The sequence below is a fragment of the Botrytis porri genome, assembly GCF_014898465.1.
Source record: "Botrytis porri strain MUCL 3234 chromosome Unknown BPOR_001, whole genome shotgun sequence".
NCBI lineage: Eukaryota > Fungi > Ascomycota > Leotiomycetes > Helotiales > Sclerotiniaceae > Botrytis > Botrytis porri.
Genome location: NW_024066075.1, coordinates 3,409,272 through 3,430,569, shown reverse-complemented (window position 1 = coordinate 3,430,569; position 21,298 = coordinate 3,409,272). Strand labels below are relative to the sequence as shown.

General features: G+C 44.1%; 5 protein-coding genes across 5 annotated transcripts; 2 read left to right on the top strand and 3 right to left on the bottom strand.

Annotated features, from left to right (window-relative positions):
• Nucleotides 1–242: 242 nt before the first annotated feature.
• On the bottom strand, nucleotides 243–1,931 carry EAF01_000928 (uncharacterized protein; the record flags this gene model as incomplete). The annotated part of the gene is made up of 5 exons (XM_038909178.1): nucleotides 243–799; nucleotides 897–970; nucleotides 1,027–1,247; nucleotides 1,412–1,672; nucleotides 1,749–1,931. 5 exons carry the CDS (start codon nucleotides 1,929–1,931, stop codon nucleotides 243–245), a joined length of 1,296 nt encoding a protein of 431 aa, XP_038776084.1.
• Nucleotides 1,932–5,287: 3,356 nt separating this feature from the next.
• On the top strand, nucleotides 5,288–7,337 carry EAF01_000927 (uncharacterized protein; the record flags this gene model as incomplete). The annotated part of the gene is made up of 5 exons (XM_038909177.1): nucleotides 5,288–5,336; nucleotides 5,406–5,596; nucleotides 5,651–6,132; nucleotides 6,182–6,633; nucleotides 6,682–7,337. 5 exons carry the CDS (start codon nucleotides 5,288–5,290, stop codon nucleotides 7,335–7,337), a joined length of 1,830 nt encoding a protein of 609 aa, XP_038776083.1.
• Nucleotides 7,338–7,792: 455 nt separating this feature from the next.
• On the top strand, nucleotides 7,793–10,617 carry EAF01_000926 (uncharacterized protein; the record flags this gene model as incomplete). The annotated part of the gene is made up of 2 exons (XM_038909176.1): nucleotides 7,793–9,642; nucleotides 9,697–10,617. The coding sequence occupies exons 1-2, from the start codon at nucleotides 7,852–7,854 to the stop codon at nucleotides 10,615–10,617; spliced, it is 2,712 nt and encodes a 903-aa protein (XP_038776082.1). The 5' UTR covers nucleotides 7,793–7,851.
• Nucleotides 10,618–11,074: 457 nt separating this feature from the next.
• On the bottom strand, nucleotides 11,075–13,759 carry EAF01_000925 (uncharacterized protein; the record flags this gene model as incomplete). The annotated part of the gene is made up of 1 exon (XM_038909175.1): nucleotides 11,075–13,759. The coding sequence occupies one exon, from the start codon at nucleotides 13,757–13,759 to the stop codon at nucleotides 11,075–11,077; it is 2,685 nt and encodes an 894-aa protein (XP_038776081.1).
• Nucleotides 13,760–14,267: 508 nt separating this feature from the next.
• Nucleotides 14,268–18,355, bottom strand: EAF01_000924 (uncharacterized protein). The gene is made up of 7 exons (XM_038909174.1): nucleotides 18,221–18,355; nucleotides 17,688–18,155; nucleotides 16,571–17,605; nucleotides 16,377–16,451; nucleotides 15,837–16,214; nucleotides 15,525–15,789; nucleotides 14,268–15,476 (listed from the first exon to the last, which is right to left on the bottom strand). Exons 3-7 carry the CDS (start codon nucleotides 17,100–17,102, stop codon nucleotides 14,738–14,740), a joined length of 1,989 nt encoding a protein of 662 aa, XP_038776080.1. The 5' UTR covers nucleotides 17,103–17,605; nucleotides 17,688–18,155; nucleotides 18,221–18,355; the 3' UTR covers nucleotides 14,268–14,737.
• Between the last annotated feature and the right edge of the window lie 2,943 nt (nucleotides 18,356–21,298).

The window sequence follows — 21,298 nt, the reverse complement described above, 5'->3', positions numbered from 1 at the left end:
CCGAGACCTTTCTTCGAAATAAACGTCGTCTAAATGTCCCAAATGATTAGACTATGTACCATAATCGCCGTTTCCCTATCCCTCAAAAGCAACCTGTTAAATCAAAGAATCATCGCTACCATCAACATGTAAAATAACCGCTATCTAAGCCGGCACCAAACTCCAGTAGGTATTTCCTCTCAAACTCCTTCGATTCAATACCCTCCATAACCCCATCAATCACACCCTTCCAACCACCCAGCCTAGACCGCCTGATCACCCGCATCCCTCCTAACATCTCTTTTCTTCTGCACCTTTATCCCCGCCAAATCCTTCATCCCATTACCCCGCCTCTGTTGCTTTCCCACCCCACCCCCACCCTTCTGAGACGCATATCCATACGCATTTCTCCATCCCTCAACCTCCGTCTCTATCTGCGATTCCAAATCCGCATCTACGACTCTCACACCCAGGCTCTCTCCAAATCCACTATCCCCATTAAGCCACGTCCCCGAACTGCCATTTCTTCCATATCGCTCGAACTCTGATAAATTTCCCGAGTTTCTCTTTGCGTCGTCGAATCCAAATACAGGCGCGGTGTCTAAATCCATGTCTCGCTGTTGCCTAGGAAACAAAGTGCCTGTAGTTCTTGTTTTGCTAAGAGGGTATTCTGGGGATTCTTCACTACCGCTTCGGTTTGTTTTCTCAGAATAATTGCGCCACATCTGGCCGAGCAAGGGACGGAAAGTCGGGATCGAGGCGACGAGAATCCAGAGGTTGAGTTCGATTATTGCCCACAGACCGGCGTCTACTTCGTTGACTATTGTTTTTTTATTAAATTGGTTGGTTGCGGGGAGCGCATGTAAGATATATTTTCAGAGGAAAGGGGTAGGAAATGGCTTAGAAGTTAAACTTACAAGTAGGATCAAAGCCCGGCAATCTTTGTGCAAAAACTAGCCGCCATAGTCGAATTGCCGAAACTACCGTTACCCTACATTTTGAATTAGGGCATTGAACCAAGTAACCACCATTCGATGAAACACTCACACAAGCCCCAACAAAAAAGTGCTGCTAATAGTAATCCGCTCCCCTATACTTCTCTTGATTTGTGCAATGAACCAAACTGGGATGGAGAGGACCACAATATCAAATGCAATCGTAAATGCTTCGTTGGAAGTAAAGAAGACGGGGTAATCAATGCATTGCGCTGCAATGGCAGTGTTCCAAAAAGCTTCCAAGGGACGGTATGAGAAAATTCCCACCACGAGCTGGTAGAGATGGAGAGTTAGTATTTTCTCTGTTAAACTCTTCTGGGTGGCACTTGGATCGGCATAACATGGTATGAGGGAATATAGGACTAATGGATCTTCCAGAAACCATGAAGTTGAACTTTCACACAGCACAATGGCACGATAGTAAGGAGTTAACTCACAGCAGCAACACCCCACGCACCATTGATTGCACTGGCGAAAAGAATTGGGACCTTCCCGCCAGTGACAGCGAATACTCTCCAGTAAAGCGCCAAGAGAGACAATTTACTCGTGCTAAGAGCTATGGGATAGAGAAGAGCCAAAGCATATAGACCTTTCAGATAAGCTTCAAGATGTTCCGGATCAGATTTGTGAACGTGTTGTCCGTAGAAGTTATTGTTGATTTCAACAATTATGACTGCTGTATAGGCAATTGAGAGGATCTGGATCTGTTGTTAGTTTTGGTTATTAATTTTACTGTGGGAAAAGTTGGAGAAGGTTCTAGAGGATGAGAATTACTGCTGCAATGAGAATAAACAATTCATCTAAGCCCAGAGGAATTTCAGTGTACCAGCGGGAAAAAAAGCGAATGGCAATAGTACACACGGTCAAGACCATGAAAGCAATTGATACCGCTTTCAATAGAGGTCCCTCGTTGGCTTCGAGGTTGATACCTGGATAAATTGGTGTTGCGAAAGACATTGTAGATACTTAACAATTTAAAAGCTCACTCAAGAGTTTGACAGAAGATCTGGATGCTTATAGATTCCTGCAGACTTCCATAGCCTTGGTACTACTTTAGATGGAAGTTTGCTTTTGCGATCCGCAACTGGCGGCACGGCATATTTCTTATCTATATAGCCATAAAGCAAATTCACTTGTTGATCAAGGAAAACGGAAGAGAGCACTTTTTGGAGAAGGGAACTCGCGCAACCTACCCCAAGAAGAGTAAGTGTCCATGGTGTGATGGCTCTACGTACAAGGCTCGGTTTGGTATCGCCACACTATTTCGATCACAATAGATAACAAGGGAGGGCTACAGATGATTCGTAGCTCTTTGAAATGGAGTCTCCGCATTTTCAAAAGTAAACATGCTGAAAACAAAAACACGTCACCTTGAAAATGTCCGAAAGAGTGGTTCAGATTGACAAAACTAACTCCTTTTGTCGCAGTTTGCGAACTCCCCTGCACGCAGAGAGTTTTCTGACACATTTGATATCGGAATTCTTGCTCCTTGTGAGAATACAGGTCTTTGAAACTTCATTCGTCCGTGTTTCTGTTTTCTGACTCCGGGTCCATTGTCATACAGCTACTTTGCTCGAGTTTGGAAAATTATACGCTTGCTTTCGAGACAGAAGTACTGCTGAACATCACAGGAAGTCAGAACCGTTTCCATCCACGTTGCAGTGAAGTCAACCAACTGCTAGTATGACGAGCAAATGATTAGCCGGCTTTGCTGTGATGCGGAAGCAATCCTTTCTCGTATAAGCATGCCCCTCTCGTTAATGCGCTATAAACTTTTTCAATCCTCATGCAAGTCGCTGAAGAGCATGTGTACGGTCTGCTCATAACCAAGTGCGATGAAATCAGGGGGGGCAAGTGACCCGTCTCGGCTCGTGTATCTGAGAGTAGTAGTTGTACAATTCGGATCAAAAGAGCGTGATGGATTGAAATATGAAAAAGTCGCATACGAGAGAACTCAGTAGCAGAAAACTGAGCATCGAAATTGTAGAAGCGAAACTTTAGTTTGTTGGGAGTGTTCAGAAGGTTCTACCTTCTTTACCCGTTCTTCGGGGAGGGATTGGTGTACCCCTTGTTAAAGGTACCACGAAGACAAGTCTCCATTTAAAGTCAAGCTTATTTCGATTACGACTTGATTGAACTTGCTAATAAAATTCACAACATTAGTTTGGCTGCAGATACATCAGATTGAAAGAATTTGAGTCGTGTTGAATGAAGCAACCAATAAATTACTGCTGTAAAAATAATGGAATCCTTAATTATACATAGGCATGAGATGGAGTCGTGACCGGAAAGTTGCTCTGGGCCTTGCTTAATAAAAAAAATCCCGGAGTGACTGATGTATGCGGAAGTCACAATTCCAAAGACTCTAACTCCGACATGTCCGACTAAGGCAGGGTGCTGTTTGATCTCACTGAAGATCCAGCATACCTGTAAAGGGACAAACGTACAGCTTCCAATACCTGAAAATGTGCATGTATTAGTTGTGAATGCCAATCGCCACAATTGACCCCGTATGAGTGCCAGATTGTCAGAGTGCCAGCATGTTACAACATGACAGAGTGGTGAAGAAAGGGCTTTCCGTATCTTTGAGACCCTCGACTGAAGAAGCTGTGGATATGTCGTTGCTAAAACGAGGTGATGTTCCAACCACAAGTATCCCCCCCCCCAAAAAACAGTATATTGTCAAGCCACAACTTTGCTTATATATTGACTTGATGCCGCACACGTCAGTGAGATCCATTCGATGCCTCACCAACAATCAATGTGTTGGCCCGCGTTGGCGTCGTCGCGAATCGGTCCACAAACCGGACATACGTGGTGTGAACGGAATTTCTTCTCCAGGTCAAGTATCTATTTCGTAGAAGATGGCTTCTACGAGGGGTTTCGTGAACCAACTTGGCACCTTGACTTGTAATTTTGTTAATTCGTCGAAGGTCGGAAATCTAAGAGATACGACGGTACGACATCGTCTCCTGGATTTCCACCCACTTCCGAAATCCCGAGGCCAATGAGACTCAAATCTTATCTTTATTGAAGACTTGTGAACGTTAATCCAAAATATGGAATAAACTTATGCTCGGTGCTCCTCTCATATCACATGCCTCGAGGATCATGCCGATTTACCTGGAAGACGAATATTCTCATTTCATAAGCTTTCCTTTATGCTTACACTCTCGAGTCTGATACCAAACTTAGAATTCATCTGGGGCTGACACTCTATTCATAATTCCGGCACAAAAGAGGACACAGGAACAGCCAAATCTATGGTATGTGTACATATATATATATGGGGCGAGAGTTTGCATAATGGCACATCGCTATCTCGTATATACCTCCATCTATCTGCAAAGCCAGAGCAGAAAGAGACAGATACAGGGCCAATTTGAGCCGACCGACATTCGTTCATGGAGTGGAAATGAGGTCTGGGTCTATTACCTATACGTGGGTTGAACTTGAAACCTATATTTGTTCCCTGGAAAACCGTTAGTACCCCGAATATAGTGATACTAGTGGAGTTTACCATATTGATTCCCGCTTTGATAAATATCGCGATAACTTGAAACAATTATATATATGGTTCAACTCAAAATTGAGCAAGATTGGACGAAGAACCCTCGAAAGACCATAGCTTGTGGACTATTCGGACCAAAGTAGGAATGTTTTGAATTGTTTTGAGATGAGGAAGACGGGGGGGAGTGGTGGGGAAAACTTTATATCAAGGGGTTGGAGCAGTGGCTTTGAATGGGTTTGAGTGGCTTAGAGAGGTCATGAATGTCGGTAAATCGGTGATTGATCCATATTAAGATTTCCCATGGCAAGGTACTCCATCTCTTCCTTGACCCGAGAGATTGGTGGACTTGCCAGTTTCCTGTCGTGGACTCGCGGACTTGTGTAAAGTTTAAACAAGGGAGATAGTAGGTAGGTATGAATGTATGCATGCAATTGACCGACTATAGTCAATGTAGTCATCCGGATCTGTACAGAGTATTCTTCTCCAGTAATGGTTTCTACTTGGTCCAATCTCGAGTACACAAAGCATTTCTTATTAATAAACCAACAAACTACAACTAAGAGCAATTGGTCAATTCTTCCACCGTTTATTCGTTCATTCGTACATTCGTTCATTCATTCATTCATTCATCCATTCATCCATTCGTTCATGACATTGTCTTATAATCACTAATTACATCGGAGCTCCTTTCATTCACCCCCCAATCTGCTCATCCATTCACCTATTCATTCGATCACTCCTACTTTGATGATACCTACCGGAATGGACTGTGGCGGCAATTATCAATAACAACCTGCATTCCATGGAGACTATAATACACGAAGACTCTCCGCTCGCCGCCTATCTCGAAGGTATGCATGAAGAGGAGGGGGATATCTTGCACACTGCATGAGTGGGGACTTACTGACATGTTACCATAGGAGAAGGTGGAGAGGACACACGATGGGCATCAAGCCATGAGGGGGATGCGGATTCTGATTTGTCGAGTCCATCATTTGCTCCACGAGGGAAACCAACCGTATCTCTTAAATTTCGACATAAACTTCCTCCGCCGCTGCAGCTTGCCCCCCCGCGCAATACTACTGTCGCAGCGATACATAATACCTGTTCTGTGAGTCGTCATCTGAGCCTTATCCAAGTCTTATCGTCTGATAATCAATCGCAGGAAGCTGTCAATTCACGACTTGGTCGAGCCGACAATGCAAAGTTTCTCGAACGATTCCGTTATGTTATAGTAGCTTCACAACTTCTCAATACACATTCCTTTCTTGCGCAGACAGGTCATGGCCAATCTCGAGATATTACAGGGCCTACGCTCGATGCCCCGCAGATTGGATCCTTCACTCTCTCGGGCGCCGCGGCCACGGCAACACTTGCTTTTTCTTTTACATGGTTAATACACTGGACACGCGGAAATGGAACTTTTATACGTGGGAAGATCCGAGTAGTAATACTATCTCTTGCGGTAGTGGCTTCTGCAATAGTATTATATATATATGTGCGGAAGCAGTGGCTCCAATACCTTCGACAGCAATCTATCGTGGAAGCATCGCAATTTGTCCACAAAGCACAGGAGTTTGATGCTGTTGCAGCAGGGGCCCTGACACTCGTTCAAGAAGTTGAACTAGTATCTCGTGGGTATAGACTGTAGGATCACTCCCCATTCAAGTTACTGGCGAAATTAACCTCTTAATAGAAGTACACCCTTGCCCCCCGTCAGTCGTCTCGAAGACCGAAGTCAAACACGAAGATGTGTACGACTCAGAAAGATCCTCCGAATTTCCTTTGCCAACATTATCCCTCGGTATATACAAGCATGCAACTTATTGAAGCCCTTGGCGGAAGAGATGGATCTTGATAAATACTATGATGTATACGATATCAGCAACTTAGACTATACGGAGGCTATGCTTGGCTATACAGAAGGTGAATTCGAGGATGAGGATTCTGTCAGGGTATTGAAAATCTTCGCTGCTAGATTTCACACTATTCGAAAGATTTTCCTTTGCTGCCTTCTTGCATTTGACGCGCATGGCGGTAAACCCGATTTTCATAGATGGGGCCTTGCTGTGGACGAATTACATACACTTTGCGCCGTCACTTCTGAGGCAGAGGATAAACTTCGTCGTATATTAGGTGAAGAAGAGAGTAAGTTCGAATCATTTGTCAATATCGTTCAAATCTAATATTCTATAGATTTCCCGGTTCCAACCACTCCAAAGCTACCACTTACTCCGGGCCGAGAGCGTGCGCGGGCACAATTACGCAAATTAAACACGCTATCATCTGGGATCCGTGGACTACAAGCGAAACTGCATGTTTTGCGCGAGGAGTCTGACAAATCATTGAACGACACAGAAGATGTATCTGAACTCGGTTCAAACCTGATGATGCAATACGATTCAATAGGCATTGACTTGAAAGCATTGATGCAAGAGTGGGAAGACGGCAAAGCTGCCTTGGCAGTGAACATTGACAGGAATGAGAAACGTCTATCTTCTATGTGTGGAATGACATCGCCAGCATCATCTCTAGGAGGCCTAACAGCCGTTGAAGAGGGGACAGCCGCTGACGCTTTGAGGGCTCTGAATGGTGAGGCGAGATCTCGGTCTAGCCTTGAATTGAGTGGCTCCGAAGCAGAAGAAGTATTTGAAGCAATCGCGATACCACACCAACGCAGCAAGTTGACAAGGGAAGAACGTATTGTGAAGATGAAGGAGGATCGTGTGAAGAGAGAGTCTCTGAGAGACCGAGCGGATGCCAATACTAAAATGCTCCGAGAACTCGAGTCTGTAATTAATCTACGACCAAGACCAAGAACTACTCCAGCAGGGAGAATCACGTCGATATGAAATAATGTTTAACGTTTTTTTTTTTCAAATTTAGATAGACATCCTTGGGTTGATTCGGAAGGCAAGGGAGTTCTGGAAGGCAGGCTACCCAAAAAATGCTTGAAACAGCTTTCATTTGTTACTTGATTTACTTGGAAGGTACTACCCTAGGCGAATGAGGAGGCGGCAAGGCGCAAATCTAATGCTTGTTATATAATATATACTCAGTAGCGGTTTAAAAATATGAAAATTGTAAATGAACCTTGGTGCCTTGTCATAAGAATTGTGTCGTACAGTAGACTCGAAACATGCCTACTTATCCCATTTTTATTTCGTCTTCATTGCGTGTCGGAATTTAACACAAGAAACGCACGATCACGTGAGTTCGTGGTTTCAACATTTGGATGCTCTTTCCATGAACAGTATTATGATTGTTATACAGCTTCCACTTCAGCGATTAATACAAAACGAATCACAAAATACATGAATGAAGTAATGCAAAAATCTTTTGCTGTCTGATAAAGTCCGGATCGTGATGGCCACTTTTACTACGAAAAGAAAACGTGTTTTGGATTCAGTATTCAAAAAGCCCGAGATTTCAGAACCTACCCCAGTCGCAACGCCAACCGGTAGCTTTACAACACCAAGTCAACCATTCGGAGAGTCACAAGGCTTCAATAATGGGCCAAAAACACCTGCTTCAAATACGAGGAGCTCGCAACAGCTCAGAGGGCATAATCGGGATTCGTCTGTAGCCCAAGTTCGGGATCAAATCCAATGGGATAGGTCTTGGCATACTGTTACTTATCGTCTCCAACTTCCAGATGTACCATTAGACCCGAGTTCTATTGATACTCTGAGACCTCTGTCGATACTATCTGATCCATCCTTTGATGACGCCTTAAAGGATGTTCTGGATCCCGTTAATCGCCTTCCATTTGCTTTGCATACGGATGATCTCCTTGTTTGGCATACCCAACAAGTCCGTAGACATCTTCTCCATCAAATCTTGCCGGTATTGCGACTCTGCACTGGTGAAGAGGGTCCCCAATCTTTGGTTTTTGGCAGTGTAAAGATATTAGAATTTGCTCATCGTATGTATTTGCATGGCTTGTCGGTCATCCTCAAGCAAGTTGAGCTTTTTACTCCGGGGCTCTCGCGTGTAGTTTTGGAGAAATTCAGACGGGATCTACATGCTATCATAACCAATTCTCTTACAGATCAATTTGTTGCAGCATTAAGGACGGTTCTCAAGAATGATGTTTCTTCTATCCTTGGGTTACAGGGTGGAAAGGGATCTGGTATTGCACCTATTGATGCAAGGACAGATAAAGTTTGTAACGAAATGCTCGACCTTGTGGAGTCTCTACACAAAGTTGGTTTGGCTGGGGAAAAGTTCGAGGTGATTTTTGCCGAAATCATGAACCAATCTATGACTGAATATGTCAATCGAGTTTGCAAAGGACTGTGGTCTGCAAATGAAATAAATGTGACTCCCCAGGATGGCGAAAGAAGAAATTCCGTACTTCCACGAACCGCACATCACGTATCACCGTCTAATTGTGTTACTGATCTTTGCGAATGGATTGGAGATCGGTATTCTAAACTCGCTGTCCTGGTCTTTAAAGTCATCGACAATGTTGAAGTGGCTTGGAGCGATATGGAAAAGTGGAAGGAAATGAGCATTGGCCGTCTCGCAGCACTTAGGACGGATGAGTTATTTGATATTGTTGTAAATTGGCCAAATAGTAATGGAGCATTGCACGACCTCCGAACAACAATTACCACACCTCAGAGACGATTACACTTGACAGAAGCATTTGCAGCTACTCTAAAAGAGAGACTACTTCATCCAGGGGCTTCTACTTTATCGATTCTACAGACCTACATCTCAATTATTTGGTCGTTTCATTCGCTTGATCATTCGAAAGTACTCCTAGATCGGGTAGCATATCCGTTACAGGTATATCTATGCTCACGAGAAGATACGGTCCGAATAATCATCGCAGGTTTACTTTCGGACACTGAAGACGCGCAAGGAAATCCTATAGAATCTAGTGGAGATAGACTCGTTGAGCTAGCCCATTTACTTAATAATGATTCAGAACACTCGGGACAAAAGATCGACGATGAAGAGCTGGATTGGCATGACATGGAATGGGTGCCTGATCCTGTAGATGCAGGACCAGGATACAAGAGATCCAAAAACGCTGATATCATTGGAACACTAATTGGGGTTTTTGGATCTCAAGATGTTTTTATCAAAGAGTTCCAAAATATCATCAGTGAAAACCTTCTAAAGAATGACGGAGCTTTCGAAAAAGAGGTATGTACTTATTCCATTCGTCTTCTTGGACATGCAATTCTAATAATTTCTCAGATCAAAGTTCTCGAACTGCTAAAATCCCGCTTCGGAGAAGCGCCACTCCAAAGTTGTGAAGTAATGCTGAAAGACATTCTCGATTCTGTTCGCCTCGACCAAGCCATCCACAAAACCCAAAATCTTAGCATCGCAGAAAAGAAAGCCATGCCTCCCCCATCAACTCACCCAACTCTCCATACCAAAATACTCTCCCGTCTCTTCTGGCCTCCCCTCCAAGAATCCACCTTTACCCTCCCTCCTCAAATCACCGACCTCCAATCCGATTACTCCACCGCCTTCTCCTCCCTCAAACCTTCCAGAAAACTCACCTGGCTTCCCGCCCTCGGCCACACAACCGTCGAGCTCGAACTCGCCGACCGCACCGTAGTCGAAGAATGCACAACCTGGCAAGCCTCCGTAATCTCCTGTTTCCACAGCTCCACCACGCATCTCAATCCCGACGAAGAAGAAATCCCTGCCCAAAAAAGTATCGAGGAACTCTCCTCCGCGCTCGACATGGATCCTGCGCTCATCGTCTCCGCTCTCAAATTCTGGGTCGCTAAACTCGTGCTCCAGGAATCTCCGCCCAAATCACAAGTTTACTCTGTGCTCGAAACACTCAATGCGTCGGATCGGGCGCGTTCGGATGCTCTTGCTTCCGCGCCTGTTAGTGCGGATATGGGTGATGAGGAGGGAGATGATGGAAAGGAAGAAAGGGGTATCGCGGGCGAAAATGCAAAGGTCTACTGGCAGTTTGTGCAGAGCATGTTGACGAATAGCTCGAGTCAGATGGGGGCACCGCAGATTGCGATGATGTTGAAGATGCTGATTGCAGAGGGATTTCCATATAGTAATGAAGAGTTGTTGGAGTGGTTGGGGGGAAAGGTAGAGGAGGGTGTGTTGGAGTGTGTGGGGGGCCGGTATCGTTTGAAGAAGTAACCTTAGGGGGTGGAGAGATGGAAATGCGGTATGGTATGCATTAAGAGTGTCGTGTGAGATGGGGGTTATGTCTTGCTGAGTGATATATCGTATATACCCACCGCAATCAATTTTACGTTGAAAAGTTAGTATAACTCTAGCTTTCTGCATCTAGAGAATATAGTGGAATGTTGTATCATTGCCTTGCGTGTAATTGCGAGATCTGTTTGCAATTGATTGTCGTATGATATTATAATCCTATCTGCTCTGGAGGTCAGATTACATATTCAAACCACATATGTTTCTAGTCCCTGCACTCCACATCTTACATCTCTTGGGTATCTATTCATCTATGTCTCTATCTCTATACCCATCCACATCTTTCTCTTTCGCTGCGCCCAATACTTATTTCCAGAATACAATAAGCCTATGCGTAAATAATTCCATCTCCATCTTCCCCACTAGAAGAAACATCCTCTTACATCCACCCCCCCAACGCCTCCAACACCCAATCCGCCTGCACAGCACTAACCTTCTTCGCCCAATTCCTCGTACTAAACACATTTTCCAAGAACATAATGGCCTCGATCTTCCTCCCCCAAAGCACACTCTGCGGATGAATAACCACGGCATTCTTCCCCTTCGTCGTCACATAACTTCCATCCGGAGCCAACGTAGCCGTTCTATCCCCAAACGACCTCAGAAACGCTTTAATCAAGCATTCTGCTCTTTCAGGAGTAGAGGGCTCGAAGGGCTGAGGATCAGGAGGAGGAAGTGCGTCTATGAGACCGTGAGTAACGCTCAATTGACGCAATTGTTTACGATTCAGCATTGCGGATTTCATCGCTCGGGCGCTGATGTTGCGGGATTTGCACCATTGGAATCGGTTTGTGTTTTCGGAGGCGTAGCGTTGCATGGTTGTGAGATATGTGAGGAGATCGCCTTCGCGACGGATAATGTCGGCGCGGTTGGCGTCGACTTCTTCTTCTTGTTCTTGAGATTTGGGTTGGATGAAAACTTCGGAATCGGCGGTTAGGAGGGAGATAACGTCGATGGCGTCGAGAACGCAATCGAACTCTGGAGATGAGGAAGCGATGAGAGCACGGCCATAGGCGGCAGGAAGAGGGAAACTAGCCATCTTTTTACCATCTGTGGTTAAGTTACCTTCGTCATCCAAAGCTCCCATGGCGTTGAGTTGGAAAATGGCATGCTTCATAGCTTCCACATCGGGTGCATCCATGAGAGGAAAATTGATGACATCTCGAACTCCGCGAGCCTTCATCTTAAGAACTGCTTCGAGCACATCGCAACGAAGAATTTCGGGAATTTCGTCTTGAAGCCAAGATTCGTATTCGTCTTTACCATATGCTCTCCAACATTTACCAGGTGCCTCACGACCAGCACGACCCATTCTTTGCAGGGCGGACTGTTTAGAGATCGGCACGACAAGTAAAGATTCCATTCCCAGCTTTGTGCGGTACTTCTTAACCTTAGCTTTACCACTATCAACTACATATCGCACACCGGGAACTGTTACTGAGGTTTCCGCAACGTTAGTAGCCAGGACGATTTTCCTCGTCCTGGGCTCCTTGACTGGATCGAAAGCTAACTGTTGAGCATCTGGTGGAAGGGCACCATACAGCGGTATAACCTTGATTCTCGGTACTTCTTTGCTCAGAGACTCGCTAAGAGCCTCAAGTCTCGTTTGCATATATTCAATCTCTTCTTGACCGACTAGAAAGACTAGTATATCTCCAGGAAGAGGTTCCGTAACATGTATACTTGCAATCCTCTTGAACATAGTCTCCTGGTAATTACCAGGGTCTGCTGGTTTGTCATAGTGTAGGTCAACTTTGAATTTCCTACCTTTGACTTCCTCAATGGCGACACCAGTGTCTACTTTTTCGGAGCTTTCCGTTCCCTTTACTTCCACATCCTCTACCTTTCCAGACTTTGCAGCCAGCATTGGTTTGGCAGTCTCAATGACCTTCTCATTGCTTACAAGATGTGGTGCAAATATTGAGCCATAGTTGTTTCCCGGTTTATAACTAGGATTTGAGTCAGGATTTGCGAAGAAAGCTTCGTATCCCCCTAAATCAAGAGTTGCACTCATGATAACGACTTTCAATCGAATGCCACCACGACCTTGCTGATCTCCGTGAACTATCTGTCGGAGGAATCCAGCAATAAGATCAACATCGACCCCTCTCTCGTGTATTTCATCAATAATGACAGCGCTATATTTTCTGAGATGTGGATCATGGACCATTTCTTGAAGCAAAGTACCTTCGGTAACAAATTTGATCTTCATTCCAATGGGTGTATTGGTATCGAAACGAACGGAATAACCGACCTTTCCAGGAGTATTTGTACGTTGGTATCCAAGGGCAGATCCCATCTCGGCAGCCACACGACGGGCTAAAGTTATAGCAGCAACACGACGAGGTTGAGTAATAGCAATGACTCCGCCGACGGAAATTTCTTCTTCTTGACCCGTCGCATTCTTGACTTTTACCTTCTGTTTCTTGCACCAAGGCTCATCATGCATAAATTGAGGCAGTTGAGTACTTTTTCCGGAACCAGTCTCTGCAGTCAACAGAAGGACATCATTGGTACGCAAAGCAGTTTTAAGATCAACCGATTTTTTATATACCGGAAGCGATTTTCGAAACGGCTCAAGTTCCCTAGCTGTCTTTTGTAGATGCCTGTCCGGGGCCGCATTTTTGACATTCTCGCTGCCGGACCTCGGGTTTTGTCCTCGCTGTCGATCCTTCTCCTCTCCAAAGGATTTGACTTTACTGGCGACATTGCTTGGTTTCTTCACTCCATTGAGAACTCCGGCTTCTTCTTCGTGCTCTTTCCCGCCGGCCCTCAAGTCATCCGCATGCTCTAATTTTGTCAACTTCGCACCGTTTGCATTTGCCGCCTTATCCTGCACGACCGCCAATTTCTTCCTCTTTGAATCTGATTTTGGACTTCCATCTCTTAATCGTTTCGTGCCTGTGGATTTCGCCGGCTGTAATTGTGGTTGCGATTTGGATTTCGATTTTGATTGCGCCTGTTTCTGATTCATGGATTTCGTATCAGAAGACTCCCCCCTTTTCATAATCTTAGAAGTCTCATCAGCGTCGTCGCCAAACTTGAGAAGAACCTTCTCGGGCATAACGGCGATTCTTTGGAATTCTCCAGCTCTGTAAACCTGACGTCTTGAAAAGAAAAATACTTTTTCGTAGAACTAATTCGGATTTTCTATTATCGTAAGGATGGTAGGACAAGAAATTAATATGCTTATTAAAAGAAGAAGATCTAAAATTATGAGGTAAAATATAATAGTGAGGAACTGAGACGCTCTCTTTTATTTCAATGTAGGAAAAGATTATTCTTCAATGTTCAGCGAAAGCAATGGGAGCTTTTTTTCTGCCAAATCCTACCGCTTTGCTTCAGAGTGATGATCGACGAAGCTAATCAACATCAGCCTTGCATTGCATGATGGGACGACATCATCCCGAAAGATAGAGAAAGTTCTGAATAGGGTGTGAAATTATATTCAACTAGACCCATCAAGAAATCCTTCAGAAAAGTAGTTACTCAATCACTCGAACTAATCAATGTTATCATGTGTGAATAAATCAAAGAGTTCTTGATTATTTTCTTATGTCTCTTAGTTCTGATATGCCTATCGAAAATTTTGAAAGTCAAAGCGGCCATTCACAAATTTGCTTGGTTGATACGAAGAGTACAACCACAAATGTTTTATCCAAATGTTTTCTATTTGCTAATTATGTATGTTTATTTAACGCTGGGCTGACCAGAAAGATGATGATCAGTGCCAACATCCACCACCACCGTCATCACCATCGCTACCATCTCAACCAATCCTTTGGGAGACTGGAGAGAGGATTCTTAGAGCCACTAACACACATGTAGTTTCCCCATTCAAAATTGGTATACGAACCTGAAACTCCTATCCACGCCAGTACTACTTGCCTGCCGGTCCAAATAGCCCAAATGACTCTTATGTGTGCATGAGTGTTGAAAAGATGGAAAAGCAAAGTCGACGGAAAGAGTTCAAAGAGAGGCTGAGTTATACTTGCAATTTTGAGATTTGTCCATAGATTTTTGTTTCTGGCCGATGTGTTCTTCAAAAGTCTCCCATGTCTCCATTTGGAGGGGGATACAGCTCAGCATCTCTACCTCCTCTCTGTCTCTGCTGCTCGTGTTCCCGTTGCCGAGTTTGCTGGTGCTGTTGAGGTTGTTGCTCAGCTTGGTGATTCTGCTGATACTGCTGAGCTTGTTGTTGGGTTTGAAATCCAAAACTGCGAGCCAGCTGCTGGTTTTGAAAGGCAACAGAATCTTCTTGTTGGTAGACTGGAGATTGATAGTTGTGATGTTGACCAGGGTTCACGCTTTCAGTTGAATCAAATGCCGGAGTCGCCATAGATCCGAATCCACTCGGTCTGTGTTGGGAATAAGAGGATGCGGGTGGAGGCATAAAAGTATTTGACGCTGCAGAAGATCCCGGGGACAAGTTTGTTGGAAACATATAACCCGTCGAATTTGCCGAGTGTCCCAGCGAGTTAGCTGTGAGCGGTGCGGGCTGCCTGTGTCCATTATTCGTGATCGATGCGCCCATTGTTCCGGGTGAGACTCCTTCTGAATTCGAATTATGCCGTGAATGTGTTTGAAAGGGATTGACTTCATTTTGCAGTTGTGAAGTGGGAGTGTAGAGTCTGTTGGAATTCATTAAACTAGGACGCCTTCCTGGAGGTGCTGGTGCTGTCCCAAATCCTGCCATTCTTCCTCGGGCAACGCGACGTCGGCTTTCCGCAATGTCACTCGCTGACCAGACTGGTGTATGATAGTCCTGTGGATCAATTGCGCTTCCTGCATGTCAGCTATTTTTCAGGGAGTGATAGTTCGGGACATACCCTGAATTTATAAGGCCGGCTTCAGCGGAACGGGCATTTATGTTATGGCGACTTCGCATTTGCTGCCGTACCAGCTGCTCAATCACCTTCCTTGTGGAGTGTGTGGGAACTTTATCCCTGCAGTACGGACAGCTGTCGTTTTCCTTGAACCATGTCTTGAGACAGACATCTCCAAATATATGTTTACACTTGGGCATCCGTAACGGCTGTTCAATCACGCCTTCAGGATTCGCCACGCCGATTTCTTCGTAGCAAATCGAACAATCTGAACATGGTTAGAAGAGTTGTAATAAGATTCTGTTCAAGACTTACTGCGTTCTTCTTGCGTCAGAGCATCAACATTCATTTTCTGGAGTGAAGACAAAAACTTTTTGGATGGCGTTCCTTTGCCATCGACTCCCAGATCAAGAGCACGACTTAAGCTAACGCCACGACTGCGTAAAGCAGAAGCAAAGGCGGTGGTACCTAACAACTGCATTTCAGCAGTTGCGAATCCTTCCATGACATCATCATCTTCGTCACTTTCTCCCCATTCTTCTTCGTCTGTATCCGAATCTCTACCGGGACGACTAGCACGGCCTAACGCTGCTCTTCGTTGAGCATCAGCCAGACGACGTCCCGACCTAGCACTTGATCGATCCCATTCGGAGTTGCCGATAGAATTAGGAAGGTGTGAAGACGCAGGCCCAACTAAAAAACTTCATTAGTGGACGGTTGTCTTTTCTTTCATATTGGCCTATTTAACCATCAAAGCAAAGAAATGTGAACATAAGAAGTGCATGCCAGGAGTTAAGCAAAAAGATATTGAATAGGATTAACATGCTACTCCAATATAGGAGTGAGTGTACTCACAGGCTTCCGAATTAGTACCTGGGCGGGCATATCGATGTCGTAGCTCTCGTTCCCGCTCCCGTCTTCGTTGTTGAACTATTTCAAGATTGTCAGCTTCTCAGTGGTCTCAGAACTGTTCAAGAAGCTTTAATTCCATGCTGACAGATAAAACCATCTCTCAATAGAGAAATGGGGTAGTTAAAGTTGGGGATTACCTTGTTCCTGTGAAGCGCCTGGAACGCTATCATTCCCCAGTCTTTGAGGGGTATTATTGTTGTCCGCTATAGAATTTTCATTGGCGAACATTGGCATAGCTCGAGAATTATGAGGCCAAGGTCCCGTCCAAGAGTTGTACTCGGGAGGGCCTGACATAGGAGGTAATGTAGGGAAGGATCTGCTAAGAGATGGCTCTGAACCTTGATGTTGAAAGTCTGTAAAATCGTGATATGGAATTCCCTGAGCACGCGAATTCTGAGACCAATGGGAGCCATAACTTGGACTGGCATAGTTTGAAGCTGCACTACCATACGGGCTTGCGGGATAATTTGAAGTGCCGTACATGGTAGAGGTCATGTTATAGCCTCCTTGGTAGCCTGCCCAAGGATTCATAAGCGGTGGATACCGGGTACTGGGCGGTTGCATTCCACCCCGCGAAGCATCGTTATTTGGACAGCGAGAGGTACTCGCATTTTGCAGAGGCGGCGCATATGGCATATCAATATCGTCGTCCTCCATAGTATTATCCATTTATCTTATCGACCCCGCACTGACCTGGGATCGAAATTCGAAGGGCAAGCTCCAAATCTATGACGACGCTTTGAAGAAGACAGTTGATTAGGTATCGTATGTGACTCCGAATATTCTTTTTCAGGTGTTGTAAATATCCCTTAAATGTTCATTTAACTTGACATTATCGTGTTATGTTGTAGTTTTGAAGAAGCACAAACAAAACAGTAATCGTGAGGCTGCAAAGAGTGCTGTTGTTGATAATTGGAAAAGGACTTGCACAATGGAGGGTTTAAGAGGTTGATGCCGGTGAAAGGTCGAAAGGTTCCGAGGTGAATTCACTCAGTTAATATTAATTGTAGAATATGGTGGAAATATGAACAACAATATCAAATGAAAGAGAAACTGCAGTGCGAGGAGGCAGCGCTTTTGGGATTGGGATTTGATGCGGAGCTGACTGAGTCTGGTCGTAACTAGTCTGGTCCCAACTAACTCGGGTGTTAGTTGTAATTACCTAGTAGTGACTTTTTGAAGCCGAGAATTGGAGTTAGTACAAATATGTAGCTGGGAGGGGGGGCCTTAGATTATGTATGATATATGTCTTGCCTTGGCCCATTAATCAATGCCATTAAGATAACTTTTCTTTTCAAGGTTCTTAATGCAAGGCAAAGGCAGTTGAAAGGGTAAAGTAAACAATGAGAGTAGGGTTTCCCCAAAATGAACTAGTGATGATTGAGCCTTCCAAAGGAGAATAAAGATGCGGTTATACAGGAGCTACTGTGTGGGAGATGAATGAAAGTCAATGGAACGAATATTTGCAGATGGATCTGGAGATTGGATCTGGAGATTGGAATTTGAAAGGATCACTGGTGGAGGAAGAATAAATACCTGGGTACATGAGCTTGCCACCGATCGTTGTATTTATGAACGAGGCATACTAGGAGAGTATGTACTATGTAGCATGATAGTATGGGTGTAGGTCGGTAGTATGAATGGATTCATTAGACACCTCAAAGTGATTGAAACACCTGGGTAGTTCATTGAATCCTAAGAAGGCCGGTAGGTAGAGACCTGCTAGACAGGTGAATGCATAAGTTAGAAGCTAGATCCTGGATATTCCACAGACCCCTCACACATACCACTTCACGACTCATGGATTTTCAAGTGAATGTCTCACATCTGAATGGAGGCAAATAGGGTACGGTATCCTTGTGGTCTTTCACGGCCATGTTTGTTAAGTAATATTCAAGATCCAAGATTGTGTGATGGATAATTACCATCTAAATATATATGGAGTGAGAGTAGATAAGTCTGGATATCTCCACAAGGTGTTGATCTACACTAGGAGACTAGCACTCTATTCTAGTGAGATACTTAGACACCTAGGTAGCTTTATCGATAACGATAAGTAGACTTCCGAGTCAACTTATAAGGAGCACTTTTCTCACAAGATATAAGATATATAAATGTTTCTTTATCTTGCTTCTTGAAGGTTGATATATATCTATGTCTCTATTTGCATATTTACTTATCACTATATTATATATGTATGTATTATCTACCTCTATAACTATCGACTTGTCCACCTGAACTTCTTCCTGAATGATAATAATACCCAGGTCTTCCCGTATCTATTATCTACTAGGCATCATCCATCTACTTTCTCCGTCCGGCATCTACCCGACCCTTGAAGACGATTTGGGCTAAAATCATTTGTTGATAACATAACAGACCCCACCCCACCACTATCTTGAGCTTTGATATTCAGTTGCTACAACGATAGGTAGGCACACAGATACTAAAATACTAATAATAACAATGAACAATTTGAAAAGATACGGCGAGTTTGGCGGAAGTGAAGCAAAACCATTTGTTTTCAGTCAAGATCTTACCATTCATTGCTCACTAATAAAAGCTAGATCTTTCCAAGAGACTCGGTCAATCCAAACGACAGTATAACAACACCTCGCTCACACGCAGGCAGGTGCGTGGTGATCCGAATAATTGCCCAATCCAAGTCAAATCACTAGCATTGCAAATCAAATGGTCTTAGGAGAATTCCAAGTTTTCGAATTACGAAGGTGATTGATTAACTTCTTGATATCTTCTTATATAATCGCCGTTGTCTAGAGATCTCCTGGGTACCTATGATTGTATCCGAAAGACTTACTAGGTATACCGGTATACATTGAAGCACCACAATACTTATTTCTCCGTCCAAGCAGAGCCTCTTTCCCAAATAGCCTCTCATCTATCCGAAAAACTGGTCATATGCGTTCTGACTATCGAGAAACAGGAAGGTTTATGTTCCTTTTACTCCTTCCGACAAACGCATGCAACATTCTCTCAAAACGGAAAACATGAGAGAGAACAGCGGTGAAGTGGTGGAAAGGGCACTATAGCCGTGCCATTTATGTCTATGAAGGAAGGTCACGATATCACATTTCGTGAGATCTTCAAATCGACCCTGGCATTTTATCCTCATTATACTTTGTCCATTCCACCGCTCAATTTTGGAGTATTGAAGTTGATTTGTCTGCAAAAAGTACTCGGGCGATGGTACAACTTTCCAGGTATGTAAAGTAACATCGAGTTTATAGCCATACCACCACTTTTTACTCTCAACCGCTTTCGCCAAATGATACCCAAAACAAAACAGTAATTAGTAAATTCTCGTTCCTCCCAGGTCCAAGTTAATAAAGGGAAAGGTCTCATATAACTTCCAAGGTTTATTTCATCCACCTTTCCTTTTCCTTTTCAATACTCCGCTCAAGGTGTCTGGGCGACAGCAGCGCGCACTGCGCCATTTTTTGCACTTGTTCGTTCGGTAAGTGTGATCTAAATGATTGCATCTACTTTACAACTGTACGAACAGCAGTCCAAGCTCGCTGTTGCACATTGCAATCCTCTGTCCTGGTGGGGAACATGGATATTGCATACATGACTATCTACATACATCCACAATTATCAACAATATCCTAAGGAACCTGGGCTATCAGAACTCTTGTAAGTTGTAACCTTACTCCTCCACAATCGGGTCGTTGTGAAAATATGCATCCTCCTATACAGATTTGGTAAACCCTCAAATTTCGAACCTGCCGGTCATCAACAAGGGATCACCAGTGTATACAATATTAGCATACACAAGAACTCAGGATCATGTCAGTTCCCCTCATTAATAATAAGTGTTGACTTTGTGTAATATCGCCACCAGTACCGGTATCAGCATGTACATGCGAGGTGCAAAATGCAACATCCCATCTCGTGAATTCCACCGCCGCATAATGCATACAGCACCTATAAGACTTCCCTATATGTCTGCCAATCAAGTTCGTATAACAATCCAAGGTCATGATGTACGAGAAGAGTAAGTGAGGCGAGTATTTTCATTACCATTCAGCTCTTATCAACAATGGCGTACAATCAAATAGCAACTGCAACAAATCCATCGGGCACATTGCATTGCATTATTTCACTTGCACCCATCATATATGATCCATTCTAAGGTTTAACAATACTCAAGATCCCCGATATTTGCAAATGTACAGTGGGTACTCACACTATTGAGAGTGTAGAGCGATTTAGGCCTTTTGCATTTCAAGCAAATTCACCATAATTCCTCCTTCTTGGCTCACATGATTTTGGTCAGAAACAAACAATTGTTCAACAATAAGGATTTTTCCAATACGAATATTACCAACATCATCTTCGCCGACTCCACCGAACCATTGCCAATTTGCAATTTTCGGGAGGATTTCAAATCCTCGTGATCACTACCGATTCATATGGTGCCCCTCCCTTGGGCAATTATCTAGACGTGTTAGAATACGCTATCTCTCCTGGCGACGACCAACGGGATCAATGATTTCAGTCATTCCACACACCCAATCATATAAGTATTTAGCGAAATCCTAGTCGTATGGGATTTTCCAAACAGACAAAGTGCCTTGTGACACTCTATATCCATTACAATTAGACGGTTTACTTGTCCTGGCCTGGTGAATTGGGATGTTCGATAACCGAGTGGATCAAGAACTTCGAATCAATAACTCTCATCCGCAATTCTCATTACTGATATTTTCTCTTTGTTTTATTGGGCATCGTTTGCATTTTATGAGTATGTCGATGATTTTCGATACTTGTGTAGCTACCTAGTATGTGTTTATTATCCCTTCGCTGCCACTCAGATGTGCTCATCTCCTCAAGTGTTGGGGTTG

Coding starts and splice junctions, on each gene's coding strand:
- EAF01_000924 (XM_038909174.1), bottom strand. CDS start 17,102: ATGGATAATACTATGGAGGACGACGATATTGATATGCCATATGCGCCG. Junction 16,215..16,376: donor AGGTACTAATTCGGAAGCCT/GTGAGTACACTC, acceptor GAAGTTTTTTAG/TTGGGCCTGCGTCTTCACAC. Junction 15,790..15,836: donor TCTGACGCAAGAAGAACGCA/GTAAGTCTTGAA, acceptor AACCATGTTCAG/ATTGTTCGATTTGCTACGAA.